At 43.0% G+C, this 25,595-nt stretch overlaps 2 protein-coding genes across 3 annotated transcripts; both read left to right on the top strand.

Moving 5' to 3' along the window:
* The first annotated feature begins 15,437 nt into the window (after positions 1–15,437).
* LOC143139916 (protein yippee-like 5) lies at positions 15,438–19,951 on the top strand. 2 transcript variants are annotated; one of them, XM_076300756.1, is made up of 4 exons: positions 15,438–15,650; positions 17,608–17,756; positions 18,426–18,599; positions 19,082–19,951. In XM_076300756.1, exons 2-4 carry the CDS (start codon positions 17,616–17,618, stop codon positions 19,112–19,114), a joined length of 348 nt encoding a protein of 115 aa, XP_076156871.1. In that variant the 5' UTR covers positions 15,438–15,650; positions 17,608–17,615; the 3' UTR covers positions 19,115–19,951. The 2 variants fall into 2 exon arrangements, with proteins under 2 accessions (XP_076156871.1, XP_076156870.1); XM_076300755.1 differs by having other exon boundaries at positions 18,426–19,951.
* Positions 19,952–22,327: 2,376 nt separating this feature from the next.
* Positions 22,328–23,364, top strand: LOC143139560 (protein yippee-like 5). The gene is made up of 3 exons (XM_076300138.1): positions 22,328–22,342; positions 22,619–22,723; positions 23,057–23,364. Exons 1-3 carry the CDS (start codon positions 22,328–22,330, stop codon positions 23,279–23,281), a joined length of 345 nt encoding a protein of 114 aa, XP_076156253.1. The 3' UTR covers positions 23,282–23,364.
* Positions 23,365–25,595: the final 2,231 nt, after the last annotated feature.

The raw sequence follows: 25,595 nt of genomic DNA, 5'->3' as shown, positions 1-25,595 counted from the left end.
ACCTGGGGTGGTTGAAGTGGGCATTACACAGGCCACTCTAGAGGCGGGGACTGTAGTTGGGGACATGCCTGAACATTTACGCTGTGAGTCATTGCAGGGGGAAGGGCTGGGAGAGGACCAAAAGCAACAACTCCACCAGCTGCTCACAAGGTGGCAACATGTGTTCTCGACCCATGACGAGGATTATGGGTGCACAGATGCAGTACGACATCGGATCCCCACGGGCGATGCAGCCCCAAGCCGTGAGCGTTATCGTCCCGTACCCCCTATGCTCTACCAGGAAGTTCGTACCCTCCTTAAAGGTATGTTGGAGGGAGGTATTATCAGGGAAAGCAGCAGCCCCTGGGCCGCCCCAATTGTCCTAGTGCGAAAGAAAAACGGCAGCTGGAGGTTTTGTGTTGACTATCGCCGGCTTAACAGCGTAACCAAGAAAGATGCATTCCCCCTACCCCGAATTGAAGACTCTCTCACCACCCTGTCCCAGGCAGCCTGGTACTCCACCCTAGACCTGGCTAGCGGCTACTGGCAGGTACGGGTGGAAGAACCAGATAGAGAGAAAACTGCTTTTACAACGCCCTTTGGGCTCTTTGAGTGGGACAGGATGCCATTTGGCCTCTGTAACGCACCAGCCACTTTTCAGAGACTAATGCAGCGGTGTCTTGGGGGCCAATTAGTGGAATCCACCCTTGTGTATTTGGATGACGTGATTGTCTTTTCCCCAGACTTCTCCACCCATCTAGACCACCTGGAGGGGGTGTTCCAGGCTATGGAGAGGTACGGCTTAAAACTACGGCCAGAGAAATGCCAGCTGCTCCGGCAAGAAGTGAAGTTCCTAGGCCACAGAGTTAGCCACCAAGGAGTCTCCCCGGATCCCGAAAAGGTGTCGGCAGTGCAGGAATGGCAAGCTCCAAGGACCACCCGGCAGGTGCGCTCCTTCTTGGGGTTTGTCGGATACTACCGGCGATTTATCAAGGACTTCTCCAAGATCGCCAAACCACTGAATGCGCTACTGGGTGGAACGGGACGGCCCCGCGGCAGGGGGTCTCCGCCTGTTGCCTGGAGCCCCGACTGCGACTCTGCCTTCCAGAGGTTAAAAGCCGAGCTGCTGCAGGCCCCCATCCTGGCCTACGCTGATTTCTCTCTGCCATTTATCCTATACACCGATGCCAGTAACGCAGGGCTGGGCGCTGTGTTGGCCCAAGAGCAACAGGGGGCCGAGAGAGTCATCGCATACGCTAGCCGAAGCTTACACCCTGCAGAGAGGAATGACGCGAACTACAGTTCTTTTAAACTAGAACTCCTAGCTTTGAAGTGGGCACTGAGCGAGAAATTTAAAGACTACCTCTGGGGTGCCCAGGTAACTGTGGTAACAGACAATAACCCCCTCGTCCACCTCCACACAGCGAAACTGGGGGCGATGGAACAGCGATGGGTGGCCCAATTGGCAAATTACAATTATCAGATACGCTACCGTCCAGGCAGAGAACATACTAACGCTGATGTACTTTCCAGGCTACCAGTCACAGGCGGGGCTGCTCCAGGCACGCGCACATCCGCTGACGCTTCATCGGAGGAGGGTCTGATGGTGGGAATCGTCGAAGCACCAGGGACTAGTGGAGCCACGGTACCTGCCAGTTGGGGCTGGGACCCGAGACTGTGGCAAGAGCTGCAGAGGGCTGATCCAAACCTGCGGGCGGTCCGGAACTACATGCGGCGTGGGGTGTTGCCTCCAGGCCCGGAGAGGAAAACCCAGACCCGGGACGTGAGGCAGCTGCTGAGCCATTGGGGTCGGTTGAGCCTACGGGAAGGAGTGCTGTGCCGGACCAGACAAGACCGCGGGACCCAAGAAGTCTTGAAGCAAGTGGTGGTACCCCGTAATCAGATACAGGCCTTACTGAAGGCCTACCATACCGACATGGGCCACCAGGGCCAAGAGAGAACACTGTCTCTTGTCAGAAGGAATTTCTTCTGGCTAAGGATGGAGGAGTCTGTGGATACCTTCATCCAACGCTGTCCCCGCTGCACCCTCCACAAACTGAGGCCAGATGCCCGCGCCCCGTTGGTCCCCCTGGTGCCCAAAGCTCCCCTGCACATCCTGGCCACCGACTTCCTGACTCTGAGCCGCCCAACCGACCGGTATCAGAACATCTTGGTGGTCACAGACTTGTTTACCAAGTTTGCCTGGGCGATCCCCACCCCTGACCAAACGGCCGTCACCACCGCCAGGGCATTGTGGAGTAACGTGTTTCAACCCTTTGGCTGCCCCGAGACTCTGCATTCGGACCAGGGTCCAAACTTCGAAGCCAAGGTCATACGGGAGTTGTGCCAGCTCTACGGGTGCCGGAAGACCCGCACCACTCCGTACCATCCTCAAGGGAACGGTGGATGCGAGCGGTTCAATAAAACGGGATGCACCCCTGCTACCGGGGGAACGGGTCTTAGTTCGGGAGCACCAGCGCCGCGGACGAGGGAAGCTGAGTGACCGCTGGGAACCCCAGCCCTACGTAGTGGTTGGCTGCCCCCAACATAACAGTCCTGTGTACACCGTGAGGCCCGAGGGTCGTGCTGGTCCTGACCGAGTGCTCCATCGCAACCTGCTCCGACCCTGTCCCAACTACCCTCAAGTAAAGCCCCCAGCCCCAGAAGCTCCAGAGGTGCCCGTGGCTCCCCCAGTACCCCTGCTCGGATGGGCCCTAGCCCCTGGTGCCCCAGCCCCTTCGACCGATGAAGATGCCGCAGCAGAACCAAGACGCTCCCAAAGGGAGACTCGAGGAAGGCCACCCGACAGGTATGGCTCCTGGATGTCCCCCAACAGGTCCTAAGAGACTAGGACCCGAAAAGAGGGGGAGGGTGTCACGGAGGTGACTACATTCCAATGGGGGCGGAACTAATCTGTGTTTATTGTTCCCGTAGGGAACTGTTTTAGCGAAACCATCCGGGATTAAGATGGCGGCGCACTGTCCCAAAAATGTAAACAGAGTAGCACAGGCTGTTGTTTAGCAATTTGCGCTGTGTTAATTTAATTATTGTTCCAATGCAGCTCAGCTGGATGGCGGGAACAATTCGTTTCGATGATTGGTGTGCTTTTAGAGGGGGAGCATTATATATGCTGCAAGTATTCAACAAAAGAGACGACGGGGGAGACGGGAGAGGACGCGGGCTGAGCTACGGTGAAGACGAGACTGGAGACCGGAGGAAAAGACGATTAACGAGACGGGCATCCAAGGAAGGAAATCGGGAACTCTGGAAGATGGAGAATCAAGAGGGCAGCTACAGCTAAGTACCCATGGAAACGTGCTGTTAGTGTATCGTTGCTATCGGCTAGCCTTCGGTGCTTCCCGGGTGATCATAGGCTACTGGGATTGTTTGTATATGTGCATCGTTCCCCTGTATACTCATGTTGCTGTGCCCACTAAGAAATGTACATGCAAGTTTGAGATTTCACGAATTGCAGTGTTGAGTTTGAGTTTCACGGATTGCAGTGTTGTGTATTTTGCACTGAATATAGCCTCCAGTAGCCTGTCCCTGAAGCTGGCTCCGCTGAGCACTCTGACGAGACACTGGCCTTCGAGTTCGGCAAGTGGTCTTTTCATCGAGTAGTAGTGTCAGTGTACCATTCAGCTGTGTTGGCAACCTGTTTGCATGTTAGTTGGGCTGCATCTGTTTTTGAACACTATTGTTCTGACCTTGCTGTGACGTGCTGTATCTTGAAGTGTTTGTCAGAGCAACCTCTGTTAATCTCACGAGTGTGACTGGCTGTGGTATTTTTATTGAACTTGTTGCAGCCCCAGGCCCGCCAGCCGCTGTTCACGCTTGGGCCGAGCCCCTGGGCGTTAAGCCCTGTGCCCCGGCCACTGATCACTAGTCTGCCCGTCCCCACCAGACGAGCTGTATCCGCCGCTGCCCCAACGCTGCCCGGCCACTGACGAGACCCCTGCTAGACGAGCCGTGCCCGCTGCTGCCCCAACACTGTCCAGCCACTGACGAGACCCCTGCTAGACGCGCCGTGCCCGCTGCTGCCCCAGTGCTGTCCAGCCACTGACGAGACCCCTGCTAGACGAGCCGTGCCCGCCGTTGCTCCAACGCTGTCCAGCCACTGACTAAGCCCCCACCAGACGAGCCAGATCCGCCGCTGTCCCAACGCTGTCCAGCCACTGACGAAGCCCCCACCAGACGAGTTAGATCTACCGCTGCCCCAACGCCATCCAGCCGCTGACAAGGTCCCCACTAGACGAGGTCGTACCCGCCGTTGCTCCAACACTACCCAGCCACTGACGAGGCCTCCACCAGACGGTTTGTGCCTACCGCTGTCCCGATGCGGTCCAGCCGCTAACGAGACCCCTGCTAGACGAGGCGTGCCACCGCTGTCCCAGTGCCCTCCAGCTTCTATCCCCCCGGCCTCAACACTCTTCTGAGCCACGACAACCGAAACCCCCCCTTCCCTTTTGTCTAAATTTCCCCCCCAATAAAAATTTGTTGATTTTAACTTTATCTTTGACCCGGTGTGTTGTGTTCCCTTGTGCAGAACTGTCATAGTGGGCCTTGAGCGCCCTCCCTTGGTCACACATACATGTAGATACACACACGTGCACACATATGCACGCACAGACACGTACGCACGCGCACACACACACACACACACACAGACATTACATCTGTTATGAAGAGAAGGATGTCATCATCAAGACAGCATCTGATTGTGATTCAGCGTAACATGAGTAGTCTATGATTGGTGATGTTTTCTAATCTCCAGTTAGCACTCTAAGTCAGCAGTGGTTGGCTTAAGGCCACCACACAGTGTTGGTCTGCGCACTACCTTTGCCTCTGCCGTTCCCATGCAACAGCTCCAATAGCCATGCACACAGTCACACACACACACACACACACAAACACACACACACACACAAGCACGCACACACACACACGCACACACCTGCAGTATAAACAGCTAAACAGCTATAGATCCAGCATCAAACGCATACATACTCCTGCTATAGAAAAACAGGACGTTAAGATGCCGCTTCATAAATGTACAAAAACACACAACACACACACACACACACACACCTGTGCTAAGGTGAGTCGGGGCTCTGTGTAAACTCATCACAGTTTAGAGAAAAGAGGTTCCAGATGAGAGTGTCAGCACGGCGTTGCATTCTGAACGCGGCCGGCCTGCGAGCACTACTAACAATGTCTATTGGCTACAGGAGTGACGTCTCTCGACTCATCTCCACAACACAGCGCTAAATTTGGCTACAGTTGCGATTAATGTTCAAAAACATGACAAGTGCAGCCTAGGTCCGCGGGTGGCATGGCAACACAAATATGGCTCTGATTCCTGAAGGATAAAAACATGAAAGGACAACTAACACCCCAACAGGTTCAATGAACTCAAAATATTTGATGAAACTGATTACCTCAAAATATTTAGCTATGTTAAAAAATATTTTAAGTAATTTCTACTTAAAATGAGACTTTTTTTAATGCTCAAAATCTTTAAGGACAAGGATAAAATTAAAAAGAATAATGTGAGAAATAGATGTTTTAAGTTATTGTTACATTAGTCAGAGAAGCTCTTAAGACTCCAAATCTTTGAGAAAATTAACAACATTAAAACAAATAATTTCAACAAACAAACATTTTAAGTAATTACTACTCTAAACTAGAAGTTATTCACACTCATTTTTTTAGGAAGTTGATGAACTGAAACATAATATTTTGACAAACAAACATTTTAAGTAATCGCTACTTAAATCGTTGATAAGTTCAATGAACCTGATCATTTTAAAACCATTGTTAAAACTAACAAAATTGACACTGGAAATGGAGTTGATGTTTTTAAGTTATCACTCCTAATAATATATTCATGTTATCACCATGACTCATTCAGTTTCTCAAACCTAAACATTGTCACTTCAGTCTCTTATATTTTTAAGTTGATTTCATTGAAACACATTTTTTGACTGTTTAGGTTTACTATTTACCTCAAAATCAAAAATATTTTATTTGTATGATTCAAATAAAAAACTACTCAAAAGACAATTTTAATGCAGATTCCATTTATTTAAGAATTCCATTAGAATTCTAACAGAACAACATCCCCAGCAATGCGGTTAATACAGAACATCAAAGAAATAACAACCTTTCACCACTTCAACAAAGGTAATAATACTCAAATAACAAAATAAAAGACCAACATAAATAAAAGCGAAAAGCTCCATTGCTTGCTTGAGTATTAACAGCAATTTATTTTTAAGGCTAAGCAGCAGTCTAGGAGGTAACCGCTTCAGGACTTCCAAACCCATTATAATTTTTTGAATGAAATTAAATGTGTAGGACAATTGCTTTGGATAATCGAGATGAAGTGCATAAATTAAGCCAAATAGCCAAATTCTGTCTCTGTCAACTCTGCTATATCACACACAACAATATCTCCGTCAAGAACTATAGAATGGATAGCAGGACCAAACTTCACAAGGGAGTCTGTATCACCCGAGACAGTAAGAATAGCTACAGCTGCATCGGAGAAGTCTGGCAGGTCAGTTTCTTCTGCCTGAAGAACATGACAGTAATTAGTTAATGAGTAGAGTAGTCAATGAAAAACACTACATGTGTATTTAATATAATATGAAATAACAGTGAATGAAAAGTTAAGGTAAAATTTCCAAATTTGACATTCTTGGTGAATTACTGTAGTATGATTTAAATGCTATTCTGGTGGCTAGGAAGATGGTTGTGGTTGTTGTCTTTTGGCTGCAAGGTAGTATCAGAGAGGGCTGAATAGAAATAGAGATATATAGAGAAGACAAAGTAAAAAAAGAAGAAAGAGTGAAAGAGGATACACAATTTAATCAAAAACTTACATTCCAGGTCTTAAAAAATCAAGGGCCTGCAGAGTCATTTTCCTTCTGCTGTTGACATTGACGTCTTCCTAGAAAGACAGAGGGATTGTGGGGTAATGGGAAGACAAATCAGCAGAATATTAATCCTATGCATATATTAAATAAGACTATAGTACAGCTGACATGTAAATACAATATTAACTCCTTCACGCTCCTGATATCCAACCTCCTGCTCTGTCTTTCTATGAAATCGTGAGAGATGAATGTTCAGTGCATTAATAGACTGGAATGAGCAAATGCATGAGTGGTGTATGCATGGTAATGGGCTGACCCTTGAAAACTGACTGTGATTTAACTAATAATGGCAAAGTAACTGAGCCTGTGTCTCGGAAGAGGCGTTACATGACCTGCATAGCCAACACATTTTGAAAATGCCACATAAAATAAGTCCCTTCTTTGATACAAAAACATCACTCAACCCTAGCCTTTGTGTATCCCTGTGGAGAGATGCAAAGGGATAACATTAGGCTAGGCTATTCTCATTGGTAAATAAATGCTTCCAAAATATCCCTATAACTTATAATAATATAGGCTACACGTTGGCTACATTGTGACACTAGTAAATGGAGGACAAGTAAGTTATCACTTACCATGGTGTGATGGTGGTTCCTTGCACAGAACTGAAAACATATCATACAGCCATCTGGTCCTGAGGGGAAAAATATTATGAACAGTATTATTTCACTTTTTTGAACAAAAGTCAGTCAGACAGTCTCTTCATCTCTCTGTATAGGCAGGCCTATCAGAGTCGGATGTTGCCATTGATCATGCTTAGGCTATTGTCAGTAAGTTCGGAGCTACAACTTGGCTTCCTATCCGTGTTAACAAAACTGGAATTGACGTTAATATAAGACATATGCTATTGCTGCAGGGTTATTCTTCAACTATGGTACTCTTTGACCTGGTAATTTTCAGAAAATGTAACATCTTTCAGTAAAAATCTTTTTGCATGGTTTAATTATCTACTCTTTCTAGAAACTTGCCCTAATAGTGGCTGTAAAGATTTTACTTGAATAATATATATTTTTGACATTTTATTCCAAAAGTCTAACTGTCATTTCCAGTATAAGTAAGTATATATACTCTTTTGATCCCGTGAGGGAAATTTGGCCTCTGCATTTATCCCAATCCGTGAATTAGTGAAACACACTCAGTACACAGTGAACACACAGTGAGGTGAAGCACACACTAATCCCAATGCAGTGAGCTGCCTGCTACAGCCACGCTCGGGGAGCAGTGAGGGGTTAGGTGCTAGTGTTAATTTTGTCACCTATTTTTAATTTAGTCTTAGTCTTGTGACAAAATGTCCTTTTTAGTCTTTGTCATATTTAGTCATTCAAATATAATTTTTGTTAGTCAAGTTTTAGTCGACTAAAAGTCTCGTAATGTTATTCTAGTTTTAGTCAAAAGAAAACTAAAGGTATCTTAGTCTTAGTCAGTTTTAGTCAAAACATTTTAGTCTTCTTTTTTTATAACAAATTATTTCTGATTACCATTTGAGCAGTGGCGGAGCTAGGGGGTGGCTTAGGGGGCTTAAGCCCCGAATCTTTTTTCAAAAGCCCCGAATCTTTTTTTAGTGTTTTAAATTCCCGGCAACTCTTATTTCCTATATAACTTCCCCTCAGTTTCTCTATAAATGTCACCAAATGCTCTATTACTGAGGAAATATATCCTTTATTTTCAAAGCCCAATATTAAAAAAAATTTGACTTGCTACACGATCTATGCCAGGTCTCTGGGCTATCCGCTATGGTGATTTCAATGGTTAGATTGATTTGTTTAGATCCAGTGAAAATGCTGCCTTGACAACGCTACGTCATGGCTTCGGTGTTCCAAAAAGCCTCTGTCAGAAGTCTGTCACTTTTACAGTCTGTGATAAAACACTTTGTGTACATGTTGTTGAAACGTTATGGATATTAGAAAGTTTATCAAAAGACCACCCAGCTCCGTTCAAGCAACAGCGTCGCCCAGTGAACTGACGGATGGTGTTGTTTCAGGTTGGTGATTTCACGTTAAGAGCTTTCAGTCAGTTAGGCAGGCTAACGTTAGGCTACTTGGCTAGCTCCCTAAATGCTTAACGTTAACGTTAAATGTCCTCGTTCGTCGGCGGAAAAGGCAAATTCAGTACTCTCATAGGCTAACTAAGCCTACTGCAGAATAAGAAATTCCAGCTCCCAAAACAAAGTGATCCTCGTCTTGTAATAAATTAGGCTACATTGTTTTGAAATGTCAGAAAATCCCATTAACAGTTATCTGCCCATGTCAACTTTTCAGTGTCATATGTTGCACAAAAGAATGTTAACTGTTAGCCTACCTTAAAACCTTGTTGATATCCTATCCACCACTAGCCTCGTGAGACCATCCTGATCTCGCGAGCTTCAGGGTTTCACTCGGATACTTTCCGTTAAAGAAAATTTGGAGCAGTTCACCAAACGAACGTCCAATTAGGCCTGTCACGATAACAAATTTTGCTGGACGATAAATTGTCTCAGAAATTATTGCGATAAGCGATAATATTGTCGTTCTGAGAATTTTCCTCGGGAAGAGGAAGACGGCCCACTTGTGTTTTTTTTCCCCCAACTGGGAAAAGTGCAGCTGATTATTGTGTTTTAGATGCATATGCATGTTTGTTGTGTTGCCGCTTTTAATTGCGACTGTTTTCCAACAAATGCGACACACCGACTCGCACACGTTCAGTGATTCACCACGGGCATTTGGTTTAAATCCGAAATGCTCCCACACTGCAGCTGTCGCGTTTGGCTTAGAAACAATTCCATCTTTTTTGTCTTTATTAGGCGTAGCCTACTGGAACTCGCAACTAGCTTTCTCTCTGCCTAGTGCCTACCGGTATACTTCTCACGCGGCTCTTTAGCTGCACTCTGTGGTAGGATACGCCAGTAGTCCCGCCTCCCCACACACCATGCGACTGACAAGTGACTGACATGAGGGTTCACTCATCGTTACTCTAAGGACCCGAGAGAGGGAGAGAGAGAGACGAGGAAAACAAACAAGCAAATGGCATTTATCGCGGCCAGAAAAATTATCGAGCTAATTTTAATTATCATGCGATTAATTGATTTATTGAATATCGCGACAGGCCTACGTCCAATCAGCGTTGGCTTTGAGGCGGGTTGAGGTGTGACGCAACGAACAACATGACGGCATCCACAGAGATGAGCATAGCTATCGCGCAAGTTTTATTCAAATTAGAAAGTATTCCTGGGTAAACTGTGAAGCTATGAGTCTCAGCCATGCAGCTGGGAGGAATGAACGACACAGACATCCTCCACGGCTGATTCCAGTTCATAATGGAGGAATATACTATCTTCAGAAGTGTAGGGCCTACCGTGAAAACTTGATGGGAATTGTCGTTGATTAGGTTCATAAATGGTAAGTTAAAACATCTTAACGTTTGTCACGTTACCTAACTTAATTGTATGTTAAACGGCATTAGAAGAATACTTTGTTCATCTAATTGGTTGATTTGGCCCGTCGATAACCAACAAAGGTGGTGATAGACAGATGGTTTATCCAACTAAAAACTAAAAAACTAAAAAAAAAAAACATTACAATGATATATTGAGAGGAAAGGGCCCTTTCCATAAGTGTGTTAATCAAGCACCATGCAGTCTGCATTCATAATAGGTGCTTGATTTTATGCACCTGTGTAAAGGGACCTGATGAAACCTATGAATAATCTTGCTAAATTACAAATTAATATAATTTAGAAACGCCTATGTCAAGATGATAATGCATTCCTTCTAAAATACCCTTGTATCATGATGACTGGCCATACTGTAATTATATCATAATATTATGTATATTATAGTATAAGATATTCTATATATTTGTCACACAGATGAGATCAGGGAAGAGGAAGAAGGAGAATAGCAATAATAAACAATAATGTCATATCAAACAATAGCCTAATGAAAATAAACAAATACTATAATATACAAACCATAAGAAACGCTTAATTAACTACAATTAACTATTAACTACTTAAGTACATGCTAAACAGATATGAACAGATATTGCCTCTTGAAAGACCCAAAACTATAATTTTACACAGTGTAGTGCCAGTCAGATACCTTGAATCTGTTGAATGTTAGTTTCAAATTTTTTAAGTCTCAATGTGTCCATTAGTTTACACAAAATGCACTAGAAGTCATTATTTAAGGGGTTATTTAAAAAAAAAAAAAAAATGGGCTAAGCCCCGAATGTTTACAATGTCTGGCTCCGCCCCTGCATTTGAGTGAAATAGTGTTTCACACATCTCAATTTTCCAACAATATTGTGTGTCCACAGGGCTACTCGTCTATTATAATCACTCATTCTGATTTTTTGTCAGTCAGTATGTTTACATGCACGTAAGTCAAGCTACAGTAATAGCTCGGCTGGGATTTGACCAGACAGTAAAATATTTGACTGGACCACTGTCATGATATTCATAGACCAGTGTTTCTCAATGTGTGGTCCAGGGACTACTGGTGGTCCAAAAGCTATCCCACGTGGTCCACGAGCAGACGTGGTAAAATATAATATAGATGAGTTGTTTGCAATATTGAACCAACTTGTATGTAAATCCAAACAGTTCTGCAACTCTGTCTATGTAAGATATGCCAGTTTAAATCATATGAATCCTCTGACAAGTGCAAAGACAATAAGCAAGGCGGTTTAGTGAGTAGGCCTATTGTGTAGTCTAATATACTGTTGAAGTAGGTCTAATCTTTTTTTTTTTTTTTAGTTAGGGTTAGTTAAGTGGTAAAGTAAGTCCTTCGTCTGAAAAAGTTTGATTATTAATGTTTTACTTCGCCACGCTAGATGGCGAAATGTGCCCAAACGCAACACATTACCCAAACAAACTCTGCATCTTAGCCATAGCTAACTTGCTAGCGAGCTTTCCATATGAGCTTACTTGCTAGCAAACTTTACATCATCAGTGTAACTAGTTAAATAGTTGACATTACATGCTGAACATTTTTGTATGGACATTCTGGGGGGTGTTAATTTGTATGAGAGAAGCTTCAATTTCTGGGTATGTAGCATTGTGGCATAAAGCTTAGGTAGTTTTACTCTGGCAGAAATCCCCGGTGTTCTTGTTCCATGTAGTTTCGTGTTGCAGCCACAGGGTTGCAGTAACAGCACATAGACTAGCCTACAGGAAGCTGTTGCGCATGAACTCATTCGGAATATTTTGAAAACGTAACAGCTAGATATTCTGTCTTCTCATTTTGTAGACGAAAATGAAGAGAGATTTTATCTTAGTTTTTATTTCATGCAAAACATTTTAGTCTCGTCTCATTTTAGTCTCGTCAACAATAATGCATCTTAAGATAGTCTTAGTCAGTGTTACAGGACATTAGTGCCGTCTCGTCATCTTCTCGTCTTAGTCATGAAAAAAAAGGTTGTTGACGAACATATTTCCTCTCGTCTCGTCTGACGAAATTAACAATAGGTGCCTTGCTCAAGGGCACTTCAGCCGTTCCTACTGGTCGGGGTTCGAACCAGCAACCCTCCGAAGCCCTAACCAGTAGGCCACGACTGCCCAATCACATGTTTCCAAAACACAACAAAACGTGTGTTTTCAAGCAAAAATAACATCTACTGTTCCAAATGTATTTTATTAAATATTACACATATCAGCCAAAATATTCAATTAAAGGAGAATTCCGGTGTGATATTGACTTAACGTGTGTTGAAACATGATACCGAGTGTGAACGTATGTCTCATAGCCGATCTCGGCTTGTCCCCTGCACTCCAAAATCTGGCGCTAGTTAGCCGATGCTACCAACAGCTTTTTCAATGGTGGTGCTTCGGCATCGGGCTAGCCATGCAAATAAATCACTGTTTTACACCATTTACGAGGCTCAATGTATCTCCATACTTCATTGGTAGACTTCCGAGGGCCCTGACATATAAAACGAGACATTGAGAACTTTGAAAAAGCACTGGTAGTTTACTTACAAGACGATTTATACAGACAGTATCTTCACGAAGTTTAGCGTTTGCAGCCATCTTGAATTTAGTCACGATAAGTCGTGCGACGAGTAAGAATGAACAGGTATGATAAGGGATCAGATTCCAAAAATAATTCCATGTAAATGCATGGATTCCAGTTTCTTCCAGTAGCAGCAATATATGAAAGCGTAATCATTGTTTGGATACTTCACACACACGTGTTTTTTAATCGCATAGACTACTACCAAGCTGGAATCAAAGCACATCGACTCCCCTCTCACACCCTAAACACGCACTTCGAACAAACAAAAAACATCACAGTCTCACGGTATAGCCATAGGCAAAACTGTATTGGACCGGTGTAACGTTGGTACTAAATCATCCATCGCAAAGAATGATTTTTGTAGCACGTGCAACAAATATGTGTAGGTACAGCCATGCCCTGGATACATCTCTCAACGTGCGCTCTAAAACATTTGGTTTAAATGGAGATGTAGATCATGGGTGCGTTAATAAATCTACATTGCGGCGAGTTGACACAAATTATTCACTTAACGAATTTATGTAGTTTCAGTCCTAGTTACTTTACTTTGAGCCATGCTCTTCCTTACTTGAATCACCTTTGAAAATAGAGGATTGAAGTAGGGGTGTTTGGGAATGAACGTTGACTCAGATGCTTTTTGAGACTTTGAGCTAAATGTCCCAGCCCGGTGTTTAGGATGCATCATAGACAGGTTATCTTTCAGGTAGCCTATATATTTTCCATTAGAAAACCATCACATAGCAAACGTGTTGTGGCTAACTCACTTAGCTCCTGTTAGTAGCCTAGGTTATGGTCATAAGCAAATGAGATGACAGTCGAAAGATGCAATTAGTGCTGTTATCAATTTTCTTGGTAGCCTATAACCACATTTATGGTTTTCTACAAATACATCAATAATCAAGCCTCCATCACTCAACCAATGCTAACGGTATTTTACCTACTCTAGGCTATTGATATAATTTAAGATTAACGTAGCCTACCTGCAGTAAAAACCAAGCATGTCCGATAAACATTCTCAGATTTATTTCGGCTTCAAGAAGAAATGGGAATTACATGTCATGCAGAAATCATCCTACCCTTATTAGACGTTCTCTGCGGTAAACTACAGTCTTGTCCTTGTAGGAAGCGTATAGTGTCTTTCCAACCCACTTTAGATTAACTTCCAACAAAATTACGTCTCACTGCAACAATGCGCCATCTGGTGGACAAACGACTACGTGACACCAATACTGGAAATGCAGCCAAATTATTATGATGAATATTTGGTTTTCCTTTAATCCTACTGAATTTGTAATTATGTATCGCCCGTTGTAATTGCCGATACTGATGGTATGTTCGTGCCTGTGTGTGTGTGTGTGCGTGTGTATATGTGTGCACCACCATCTACAGGCCAATGAGTGTACAGTCACTAAATGTCACATAAAATTTGGTGCAGTTCTGAACATCTTAACTGAAGAGAGGGGCGATTAAAGCAGAATGATATTGCATTTTCATTTTTTACCGGGGGGGTGCAAATCACAAATGAGTGATTATGGGCTAGGTTGATGTGGGCCCTTGAGACCAACATACCATAAAAATGTCTTCATCCTCGGTGCCACGGTTCAGGTAGTTATTTAGGAAAAACTGCTTTTTTTGGGTTTCGGGGGGCCCATCGTGGGGGGGTGGGGGGGAGTGGCCCCCGGGGACCAAACGAAATTTTTCCGTAAAAGTCTAGTGGGGCTACATACCCACCAAATTTCATGTGCCCCGGTGGTTCGGTGTCCCGGGTATCGTTGACCAAAAATTCAGGAAGTAGAAAAAAAAATTGACAATCCCTATATGACCGCTTTGCTAGCTTCACTAGCGGCGGTCATAATAAATACAATAGGCCTAAAATATATACACTGTAGTCAGCCAAGGATTACAGAATTATTGGGAATGTAGAAGCAGTTGTAGCATGTTTCAATACAGTACAGATATTAACAATTTACCACATAGGACCTGAACTGAGCTATTTTTTAGTTCTGAGAGCATGAAGTGTAAGTGTAAGTGTGTGTGTGTGTGCCTGCCTGCGTGCATGCAAGTGTGTGTGCATGAGACTGTGTGTGCTTGTGTGTTTCTTTGTTTCAAAGACAGAAGACTTCTGTTTGAGCACGGGCCTGGAGAAAAGCTACTTAGCTACTTACCAATGAGCAATCTTAACTTTTCAGAGACGGCTTACATGCAGGCCTAATAGGCTACAGTTGTATAACATAAGTAGAACGTCATTGCCACCCAGTGGCCGCTCTTATTAGATAAAAAAAAAGTTTGCAGATATTTATGTCTTTCCTCACAAAACAATTTGTTGAAGAAAAAAACAGGAATATGGGGCAATGAACTGATGTGAGGGGCAATGTAAAATATGACGCGTAAGGCGGGGATTATCAATGAGGCCTATCAAGAAAATATGGATAGACATTTTGACACAACGTTGATAACCCTGTGTCAGTCATTGGCTGAGTGCAACAACCAATCAGGTAACATCTAACCTCCACGCTGTTAGCTTTGCACCGGATGTTGATAGAAGCTGCGGGACCAGCTGAGAGAGAACAACAAAGCTAGTTATTCGTTACAGTGTCATACAGAAGAATACCTAAACTACCAGAGCGAATTTAAACATACAAGTGGTACAATTGCACATATTTTGCGTGCTTTAAATGATTGTCACGTCTGTACAAGTCGCTGTCACAAAATAATTCGACTTTCAACATCAGCGAGAGGAGGAGGTGAGAGACTTAACGCCACGGTGTCTCTTCCGTGTTGTCTTTTGGTCTTCGCTTTCTTTTACAGAATATTGTTGTTTTTAGCGAAATATCAGTTGTATGATGATTAAACGATATGGTCTGATCCTATATCAAAAGGTAGGTCTATTCACAGAACATACAACGCCGAAGCGATCGAGCTTATTTTGCTAGCTAGCTAGGTCATGTTTTGTGTCATTGCAGATGAGCTAGCTGTTTTGTAGCAAGATCTCAAATTATCGCTCTTTTTTCGACGTAAATCGTTCTCATAACTGATTGATAGGGTTTAACCAGATGAGAAGTCCTTGTTTGAACGTTACAAGTTCTCTCTAACTAGCAACATAACGTTAGGCTAGCCTGCTTCCAATCTGGCTTAATTTATCTGATTGCGTCAGACAACAGCTGAGTCAGACATTCTCAAAATGTAAATGCAATAGGAAGGGCGACGATATGTTCTCATTTACAGAGAGAGAAAGATCAGATCGGTTGTATGTGTGAGGAAGTCATTAGTACATGTTATGATCAAACAGACAGCTGAGCTTTTGGGGATCAAAACCTTAATTATGAATTTTACATGTGATCATAACATGGGACTGAAGAGGAAACTCCCTGCACAATAATACCTATTCTGGCTTATTGCAGCATTAAGCCATGTTTGGTAGTCCGAGCATGCAAGATTGTACCACATATAAGATGTTATAATAGTGGTAGTAAATAATTAATTAAAAAAGGCAACATGAGGCTGATCTATCATTATGTGATATTGTTAGTTTACCAGGTTATGCCAGTGGAAGAGTTTGAATGATTTCAGTATCATTCAATGGTAGGCTAACAGTAGGAAAGTCATCTTAACCTCATTATGTTGGACTGACTGTAAGCAGACCTGGGTGGGGTTGGGAGGGGGGGGGGATTCAGTGTGTGTGGTTGTTGATGTGGAGGTTGGTGAGAGTGAGTGTGTTTGAGCTGCGAGTCCTTCTCCCTGCAGTCTGTGCCTTGATCTTTCTGTGTGTGTGTGTGTGTGTGTCTGTGTGTGTGCGCGCATCTGTACCAGTATGTGTGTCTGGTGATCTTAGAGTCTGTGCTATAAATAGCCCTGTTGCCAGGGACACCACCAGACTGGTGCATCCCAGCACCCAAAACACATTTTTAGGGCGTATCATTAGATTTGGCACGGGGCAAATGTCCAGATGCAACACCAGGTAAATGGACAGGCCAGACGTTAATTAGCCTTTAGAAGAAAGGTGTGAAAAATATAGGCAAGTGTGTGTCTGCCTAAATGTTTTTTCTCTAAAGCTGCTTTGTTGAGTGAGGTCCCTATTTTTACAGGTGACCCATCATCTCTTACTCTATCTCTATCTGTCGTTTACCCCTTCTATGAGGTCAATTTGGTAAATGCTGCCCTTTAAGAATGAAGTGGTTATTCTGCTTGTTTTGAAGCAAATCCAGGGGAGGAGCAATGCAGACAATCCAAATGCAAATAATCTGGGGGACCAAATATAGTAAATAATAATGTTTTATTTATATAGTGCCTTTCTCAAACTCAAGGTCGCTTTACAGTCAAAGTCAACACAACACAACAAATATATATATATATATATATATATATATATATATATATATATATATATATATGAGTCAAGCAGTGGCGGAAGATTAGAAGTTTTCCTGAAACATAAAGGTCTTGAAATGAGTTTTGAAGAAAGGAAAGGAGGGACAGTCACAGAGGGATTGAGGGAGGGAATTCCAGAGCTTGGGGACCATAGCGCTGAAAGACCTGCCACCCAGAGGAGACTTAACACAATCATCCAAAGAGCTCAGATTATATGGTGGAGGTCATTGTGTCAGTGCTTTTCTGTAGTGAGACGGATGTAGCTGCACTTGATGTGGCATAAGAAATATCTACCTTCTGTGTGTGTGTGTGTGTGTGTGTGTGTGTCGGCAGTAAGCGTGATGGGGCGGATTTTTCTGGATCACATTGGAGGCACACGTCTCTTCTCCTGCGCCAACTGTGACACCATCCTCACCAACCGCTCCGAGCTCATCTCCACACGCTTTACAGGGGCCACGGGCAGGGCTTTCCTCTTCAACAAGGTATACACACACACATACACACACACACATTACCACAACAACCTCATCATAACAAATGCAAGGGAACTTTCTAATACTCAGATATTTAGACATATAACTACAGTGTCTACCTTACATCTATAAATGCTTGGTCATTTATACAAACAGGTGACTCACTTGCACACACACACACATAAATGCTCACACACACAATCCCCGAACTATTCAAATGAACACCTCTACACACACACACACACACACACAGGTACAAGTTACTGGTGTAATAAACTTAACTTAAAGCAACACCAAAGAGTTTTTTGTACCTTAAAATAATGTTTCCAAAATCGTTTCAGTGGTTCATCAACTCGTAACAGGGTGAACGGCACTTTCTGCATTCGCTTCGCGGCCCTCTATCGGCTATTACCGCACTATGTAAGTTTGCTGCATCGGGTAGCGGATCTGTAGTTCGATGGAATGAGACATGAGAAACTACAAATTTCACTTGCATCTGATGTCGCAATACATCGTACTTTCATAAAATCATGCAACTTATTCTACCTTGTCTGTGGACATTGTTATTTGCAAAGCCGGTGCTGGATAAACAAATAGTGCGTGCGACAGATGAAAAGTTCTTTGGTGTTGCTTTAAGTGTGTGTCTGTGTGTGTGTGTGTGTGTGTGTGTGTGTGCAGGTGGTCAACCTGCAGTACAGTGAGGTGCAGGACCGCGTGATGCTGACGGGGAGGCACATGGTACGTGACGTGAGCTGTAAGAACTGCAACAGCAAGCTGGGCTGGATCTACGAATTTGCCACAGAGGACAGCCAGCGCTACAAGGAGGGCCGTGTCATCCTGGAGCGGGCGCTGGTGAGGGAGAGCGAGGGCTTCGAGGAGCACGTTCCCTCTGACGCTTCCTGAGACGTTTACTAACACACACACACACACACACACACACACACGTGGAAGTGCACAACAAAGTAGTGACAGCCTCTGAGCAATACTCTGACAGTCTCCAAGACATGCAGAGCTCAAAACATATTGAATACTTAAAAAAATATATATTTTTGATAACACTATATTCCCTGCCCCTACCAACACAATTGTGTCGTAGCCACACAGATGCTGTAACTTATGTGCACTACAGTATGTATGTCATCCCCAAACAGACGACTACAGATACCAACAGACACCATGTCTCTAAAGAGTTAATAACAAAGCAAGCCAAGCAACTTTTCAATCTTGACTCTCTGTGTGTGTATGTGCTGTTGCTGGCGTGGGCAGATGTTGTACTGTAGACCCTGTACTGGCTGTACTGAATGTCCCTGCCTTGTGTCTCCCGCCCCATGCAGCTGACCCAGCCGAACGCACAGAGAGGGACCTGAGCCACACTCTGAATGTTCTCATATCACGCAGCACTCGTGAATGTAGCGTAAACAGCTCCAGTACCAGGTGGCATGACAAAAGACCATGGAACACCGCAAACTTGAGACATCCTTCCCTATCATACTCATTCACACTCATACATTGATACTCAAACCAACAGAATATATAAACATGTTTGCGCTCAACACCAGGAGGAGTGGTTTTCTCCTCGCTCTGGCGGATTTCTAGGTAGATCTCTTAAGACATAGGTGTGTGTGTGTGTTCCATCTCCCATCTGTATTGCTGGCTTGAGAGAATCCTACAAAGAGCTTTTTACAGTTTTTCCTTACAAAGACTCCTGGGTTTGCATGTCCAGTTCTGCTCCACTCTGTACTGTGTGTGTGTGTGTGTGTGTGTTAGCGTGTGTTAGCGTGTGAGACTGAATACTTTTTTGAATGTCTGTGTGCGCAATGAAGCGTACGTGTGATGGCCAAGTGATTCTCCATGATGTAATTTCTATTGATGGTCTCAATGAGGCTGTCATTCCTTTTCCTGTTTCTTCCTTGCTTCTCCCTCCTTTCCTTACTTACTCTTTTCATTTGTGTGATATATTAGAGTGTCATAGTTATGATATATCGTATAAGTATCATTATTTCTATTGTTATGGTTATGAACAATATGGTCAGTACATGGCCATTTTCTGTTAAGTATGGCTTTGAGTAATAGTGCTATTATCAAGTTCATTTTTGATGTCAGATTTGAAGAAAAAAAAACTAAAACTGATTTATTCCTCCTTATTGTGCACATTTCTTCAGCAGTGTTGATTTTGAATAAAGACTGGTCTTGCAACAATAGTACTTCAGAAGTATTGTCTTCTTTTATTTTGCCTAGATGCATTGATGTTTCCAATGTCTTTACAGTGAAATTTGTAACAAACTTATGATAGGCTACCTCCTGATAATCTTCGTATTCAATATATCTTACACATCACACTTCACCAAGATGGTGGCCATTTCAGTAGATTTACTCACTAACATTGTTGTGGAAACACAATAAGCATGGAAACTAAATGCACACTTCCTGCAACTGCATTAGCCTACTTGAAATAAGTTACTCCTCTAGTAAGTATTCACATGAAATAAAACAATAAAACATTGAGACCATTCAAGAAAGCACACTGGGTAATAACAAATTCAACACATGAACTTGTTGCTATGGACTCGTCTCTAGGCTTCCTCAGTCATTGTAAAGCTGCCGAAGCTGAACATTATCCAAAACTCAATTTCTCAGACGAGCATCAATTTTAGAGCTTACTACACTCCTTCCTTCTCAAATGACTTGAAAAGGCCGTTTGCACAATTTCACAAATAACCACAGGGACCGAAAAATACCTAACATGCCAACTTTTTCCGGGTTTATCATTTTAACTTTTCCCCGCTGTTTTGCCGTTTTAATATTTTCCCGTAGAATATCCCATATTACTGTAATACTCTCATAACATTAGTCCTGCATTCTGGCCTGTCTCTGTGTTGTTCTGTTGTTACCCCTTGCCCTTCCAGTGAAACAGATGTATTCAAATCATCGTTTTGAATGCGAACTCAGAGTGATGTTAACCTAGGCCTATTTAAGTTAACGACGTGGTTGTCGTGAGAGCACGATTCATTGGCGCTTGCAGCATTCGGCCGTAGGCTATGTCTACGTGTGCACCTGCCAGGCTACTCAGCTACGAGTAGACAAAGAATTCCTCCTGTATATTCACTCCAAGTTGGCCTACCATAACTTACCAACTCTACACTGAAGACCATAAACTGGCTATTTATATGACCAATGTATTTGTTCAACTTTATGAAGCAGAATTACGCACTGCTACTTGGAACGTAGGGTAGGCTAGAGTGGGGGAAAACGCCCCCCTCCTATATTTCACAAACTAATCACTAGATGAAGTAAAATGTTGTTGTTTATATTTCTATGCACTATGTTGACAATGGTGATGTACAAGTACCCACCATAAAATGGATGAATGCTCTGTACTTCAAGAAAACAAAAGAAAAATGGATTTTTAGACAAGTGTTCTAATTTTCAGCAATCACTAAAACAAAGTTGGATATTGCCAATATATTGATTAAATATAGTAGCTTGTAATCAATTTATTGATTATATTTTATTGCTCCACAATAGATTTTGTTTACTTTAGTTGTTTACTTTTGGTTTTGCTATTCATGTATGAGGGGCATTGCTTTGACAGGGTGGGGACATTTTACCCCAACGCTGGGGCAAAACACCCCTTTTGCACAATTTTTGTTGTTGGTAAAATAGGCTACTAATTAACTGTTAACTCTGGACAATTTTCATATTTGGTTTATAATTCATGACATTGTCACTCAAAACTAGGATAGCAATTCTACATATATTTAGCTTTTTGTTTCACAGTAATATCACATATTCCAAGGGGGGCGTTTTCCCCCACTCTACCCTAACACATTTTTGTTGGCAGGAGAGAGAATGATAGCGATTAACAAATTTCACTTGTTGCTGGTTACCAATAAAAAGAGCCTAGGCTACTATATATCTTTTTGCAAACAACAAAAACAGAAAGGATGGAGACAGCAAAGCTAGAGATGGGCAGGAACAAGGTCAATTGGTAGAAATGCTTGTCAAAACGTTAGGAGCTGGATGTGTGGATTAATGATGCTTTATGTTAAGCATGCACACTGTTTAAAGTTAGGCTACACGGTAAACTAGGCCTACAAGTAAACCAAAGTTAAATTTAGCTTTTTTAGGGCTGGATAAAGTTGACCAAATGGATATAGGCTGTTAGGCGTGAATAAAGTAGGCTACTTTGTTGCTCCAACCCAACGTCAATGGGGACGAATGTTGACATTTTCCGTATTTTGCGTGAGAAACCCGGGAAATCTCCCTTATTTTCATTGTTCAATGTTGACAGAGCTATGGAACGAAAGAGAACGTTAGCCTATGGCGACAGAAATCAACAATCAAACAAACCACTTTGATTTTTTGCTATTTTCATTAATACAAAAGATTGGTGACCTCCCCTCCTAGACAAAAAAAAGTTAGGTGACCCTCCCCTCAACAAAGAATAAAAAGACATGACCCTCCCTATTTTCCTCCAGTGGCCCCGTTTATAAATAACGAACAGTCCCTAACCAGGTCTGACTGCGGTGGTGTCGGGTTGAGAGTGATGAGGTAAGGCAAGGTTTCCAAGAATCGTCAACATGCGTTCCCGGAACGTTCAGCAAACTTTCCATGGGAACCAAAGCCTATTCAAAAACTAATATTCAGGGAACGTTCGGGAACCAAAAACGAACGTTCCCGTAACCAGAACGTTCTGGGAACCATAAAGTGTTAGCTGTGTAACTTTCATGTCGTCATTTTCTAAGCACAGGGACAATGGCGACAGGCTCGTAATTATGCACAGATCACTAGGAAATAGCCTACGAATTTAACGCTGACCCACGAAACTGTTGACTGACATTATCTGAAAGGCAATACGGTCTTGAAATTAGACTTGGATACCTAACTCCAACTGTGACACCATCCTCACCAACCGCTCCAAGCTCATCTCCACACGCTTTACAGGGGCCACGGGCAGGGCTTTCCTCTTCAACAAGGTATACACACACACATACACACACACACATTACCACAACAACCTCATCATAAGAAATGCAAGGGAACTTTCTCATACTCAGATATTTAGACATATAACTACAGTGTCTACCTTAAATCTATAAATGCTTGGTCATTTATACAAACAGGAGACACACTTGCACACACACACACACATAAATGCTCACACACACAATCCCTGAACTATTCAAATGAACACCACACACACACACACACACACACAGGTACAAGTTACTGGTGTAATAAACTTAAGTGTGTGTGCGTGTGTCTCTGTGTGTGTGTGTGTGTGTGTGTGTGTGTGTGTGTGTGTGCAGGTGGTCAACCTGCAGTACAGTGAGGTGCAGGACCGCGTGATGCTGACGGGGAGGCACATGGTACGTGACGTGAGCTGTAAGAACTGCAACAGCAAGCTGGGCTGGATCTACGAATTTGCCACAGAGGACAGCCAGCGCTACAAGGAGGGCCGTGTCATCCTGGAGCGGGCGCTGGTGAGGGAGAGCGAGGGCTTCGAGGAGCACGTTCCCTCTGACGCTTCCTGAGACGTTTACTAACACACACACACACCCACACACGTGGAAGTGCACAACAAAGTAGTGACAGCCTCTGAGCAATACTCTGACTCCAAGACATGCAGAGCTCAAAACATATTGAATACTTAAAAATATATATTTTTTTGATAACACTATATTCCCTGCCCCTACCAACACAATTGTGTCGTAGCCACACAGATGCTGTAACTTATGTGCACTACAGTATGTATGTCATCCCCAAACAGACGACTACAGATACCAACAGACACCATGTCTCTAAAGAGTTAATAACAAAGCAAGCCAAGCAACTTTTCAATCTTGACTCTCTGTGTGTGTATGTGCTGTTGCTGGCGTGGGCAGATGTTGTACTGTAGACCCTGTACTGGCTGTACTGAATGTCCCTGCCTTGTGTCTCCCGCCCCATGCAGCTGACCCAGCCGAACGCACAGAGAGGGACCTGAGCCACACTCTGAATGTTCTCATATCACGCAGCACTCGTGAATGTAGCGTAAACAGCTCCAGTACCAGGTGGCATGACAAAAGACCATGGAACACCGCAAACTTGAGACATCCTTCCCTATCATACTCATTCACACTCATACATTGATACTCAAACCAACAGAATATATAAACATGTTTGCGCTCAACACCAGGAGGAGTGGTTTTCTCCTCGCTCTGGCGGATTTCTAGGTAGATCTCTTAAGACATAGGTGTGTGTGTGTGTTCCATCTCCCATCTGTATTGCTGGCTTGAGAGAATCCTACAAAGAGCTTTTTACAGTTTTTCCTTACAAAGACTCCTGGGTTTGCATGTCCAGTTCTGCTCCACTCTGTACTGTGTGTGTGTGTGTGTGTGTGTTAGCGTGTGTTAGCGTGTGAGACTGAATACTTTTTTGAATGTCTGTGTGCGCAATGAAGCGTACGTGTGATGGCCAAGTGATTCTCCATGATGTAATTTCTATTGATGGTCTCAATGAGGCTGTCATTCCTTTTCCTGTTTCTTCCTTGCTTCTCCCTCCTTTCCTTACTTACTCTTTTCATTTGTGTGATATATTAGAGTGTCATAGTTATGATATATCGTATAAGTATCATTATTTCTATTGTTATGGTTATGAACAATATGGTCAGTACATGGCCATTTTCTGTTAAGTATGGCTTTGAGTAATAGTGCTATTATCAAGTTCATTTTTGATGTCAGATTTGAAGAAAAAAAAACTAAAACTGATTTATTCCTCCTTATTGTGCACATTTCTTCAGCAGTGTTGATTTTGAATAAAGACTGGTCTTGCAACAATAGTACTTCAGAAGTATTGTCTTCTTTTATTTTGCCTAGATGCATTGATGTTTCCAATGTCTTTACAGTGAAATTTGTAACAAACTTATGATAGGCTACCTCCTGATAATCTTCGTATTCAATATATCTTACACATCACACTTCACCAAGATGGTGGCCATTTCAGTAGATTTACTCACTAACATTGTTGTGGAAACACAATAAGCATGGAAACTAAATGCACACTTCCTGCAACTGCATTAGCCTACTTGAAATAAGTTACTCCTCTAGTAAGTATTCACATGAAATAAAACAATAAAACATTGAGACCATTCAAGAAAGCACACTGGGTAATAACAAATTCAACACATGAACTTGTTGCTATGGACTCGTCTCTAGGCTTCCTCAGTCATTGTAAAGCTGCCGAAGCTGAACATTATCCAAAACTCAATTTCTCAGACGAGCATCAATTTTAGAGCTTACTACACTCCTTCCTTCTCAAATGACTTGAAAAGGCCGTTTGCACAATTTCACAAATAACCACAGGAACCGAAAAATACCTAACATGCCAACTTTTTCCGGGTTTATCATTTTAACTTTTCCCCGCTGTTTTGCCGTTTTAATATTTTCCCGTAGAATATCCCATATTACTGTAATACTCTCATAACATTAGTCCTGCATTCTGGCCTGTCTCTGTGTTGTTCTGTTGTTACCCCTTGCCCTTCCAGTGAAACAGATGTATTCAAATCATCGTTTTGAATGCGAACTCAGAGTGATGTTAACCTAGGCCTATTTAAGTTAACGACGTGGTTGTCGTGAGAGCACGATTCATTGGCGCTTGCAGCATTCGGCCGTAGGCTATGTCTACGTGTGCACCTGCCAGGCTACTCAGCTACGAGTAGACAAAGAATTCCTCCTGTATATTCACTCCAAGTTGGCCTACCATAACTTACCAACTCTACACTGAAGACCATAAACTGGCTATTTATATGACCAATGTATTTGTTCAACTTTATGAAGCAGAATTACGCACTGCTACTTGGAACGTAGG

Source organism: Alosa pseudoharengus, unplaced genomic scaffold (genome assembly GCF_046254945.1).
Source record: "Alosa pseudoharengus isolate Yale_2024_CS ecotype anadromous, Long Island Sound unplaced genomic scaffold, YU_APseudo_1.1 YU_APseudo_1.1_scf_22, whole genome shotgun sequence".
Lineage (NCBI taxonomy): Eukaryota > Metazoa > Chordata > Actinopteri > Clupeiformes > Clupeidae > Alosa > Alosa pseudoharengus.
This window is presented reverse-complemented; position numbering and strand designations above follow the sequence as displayed.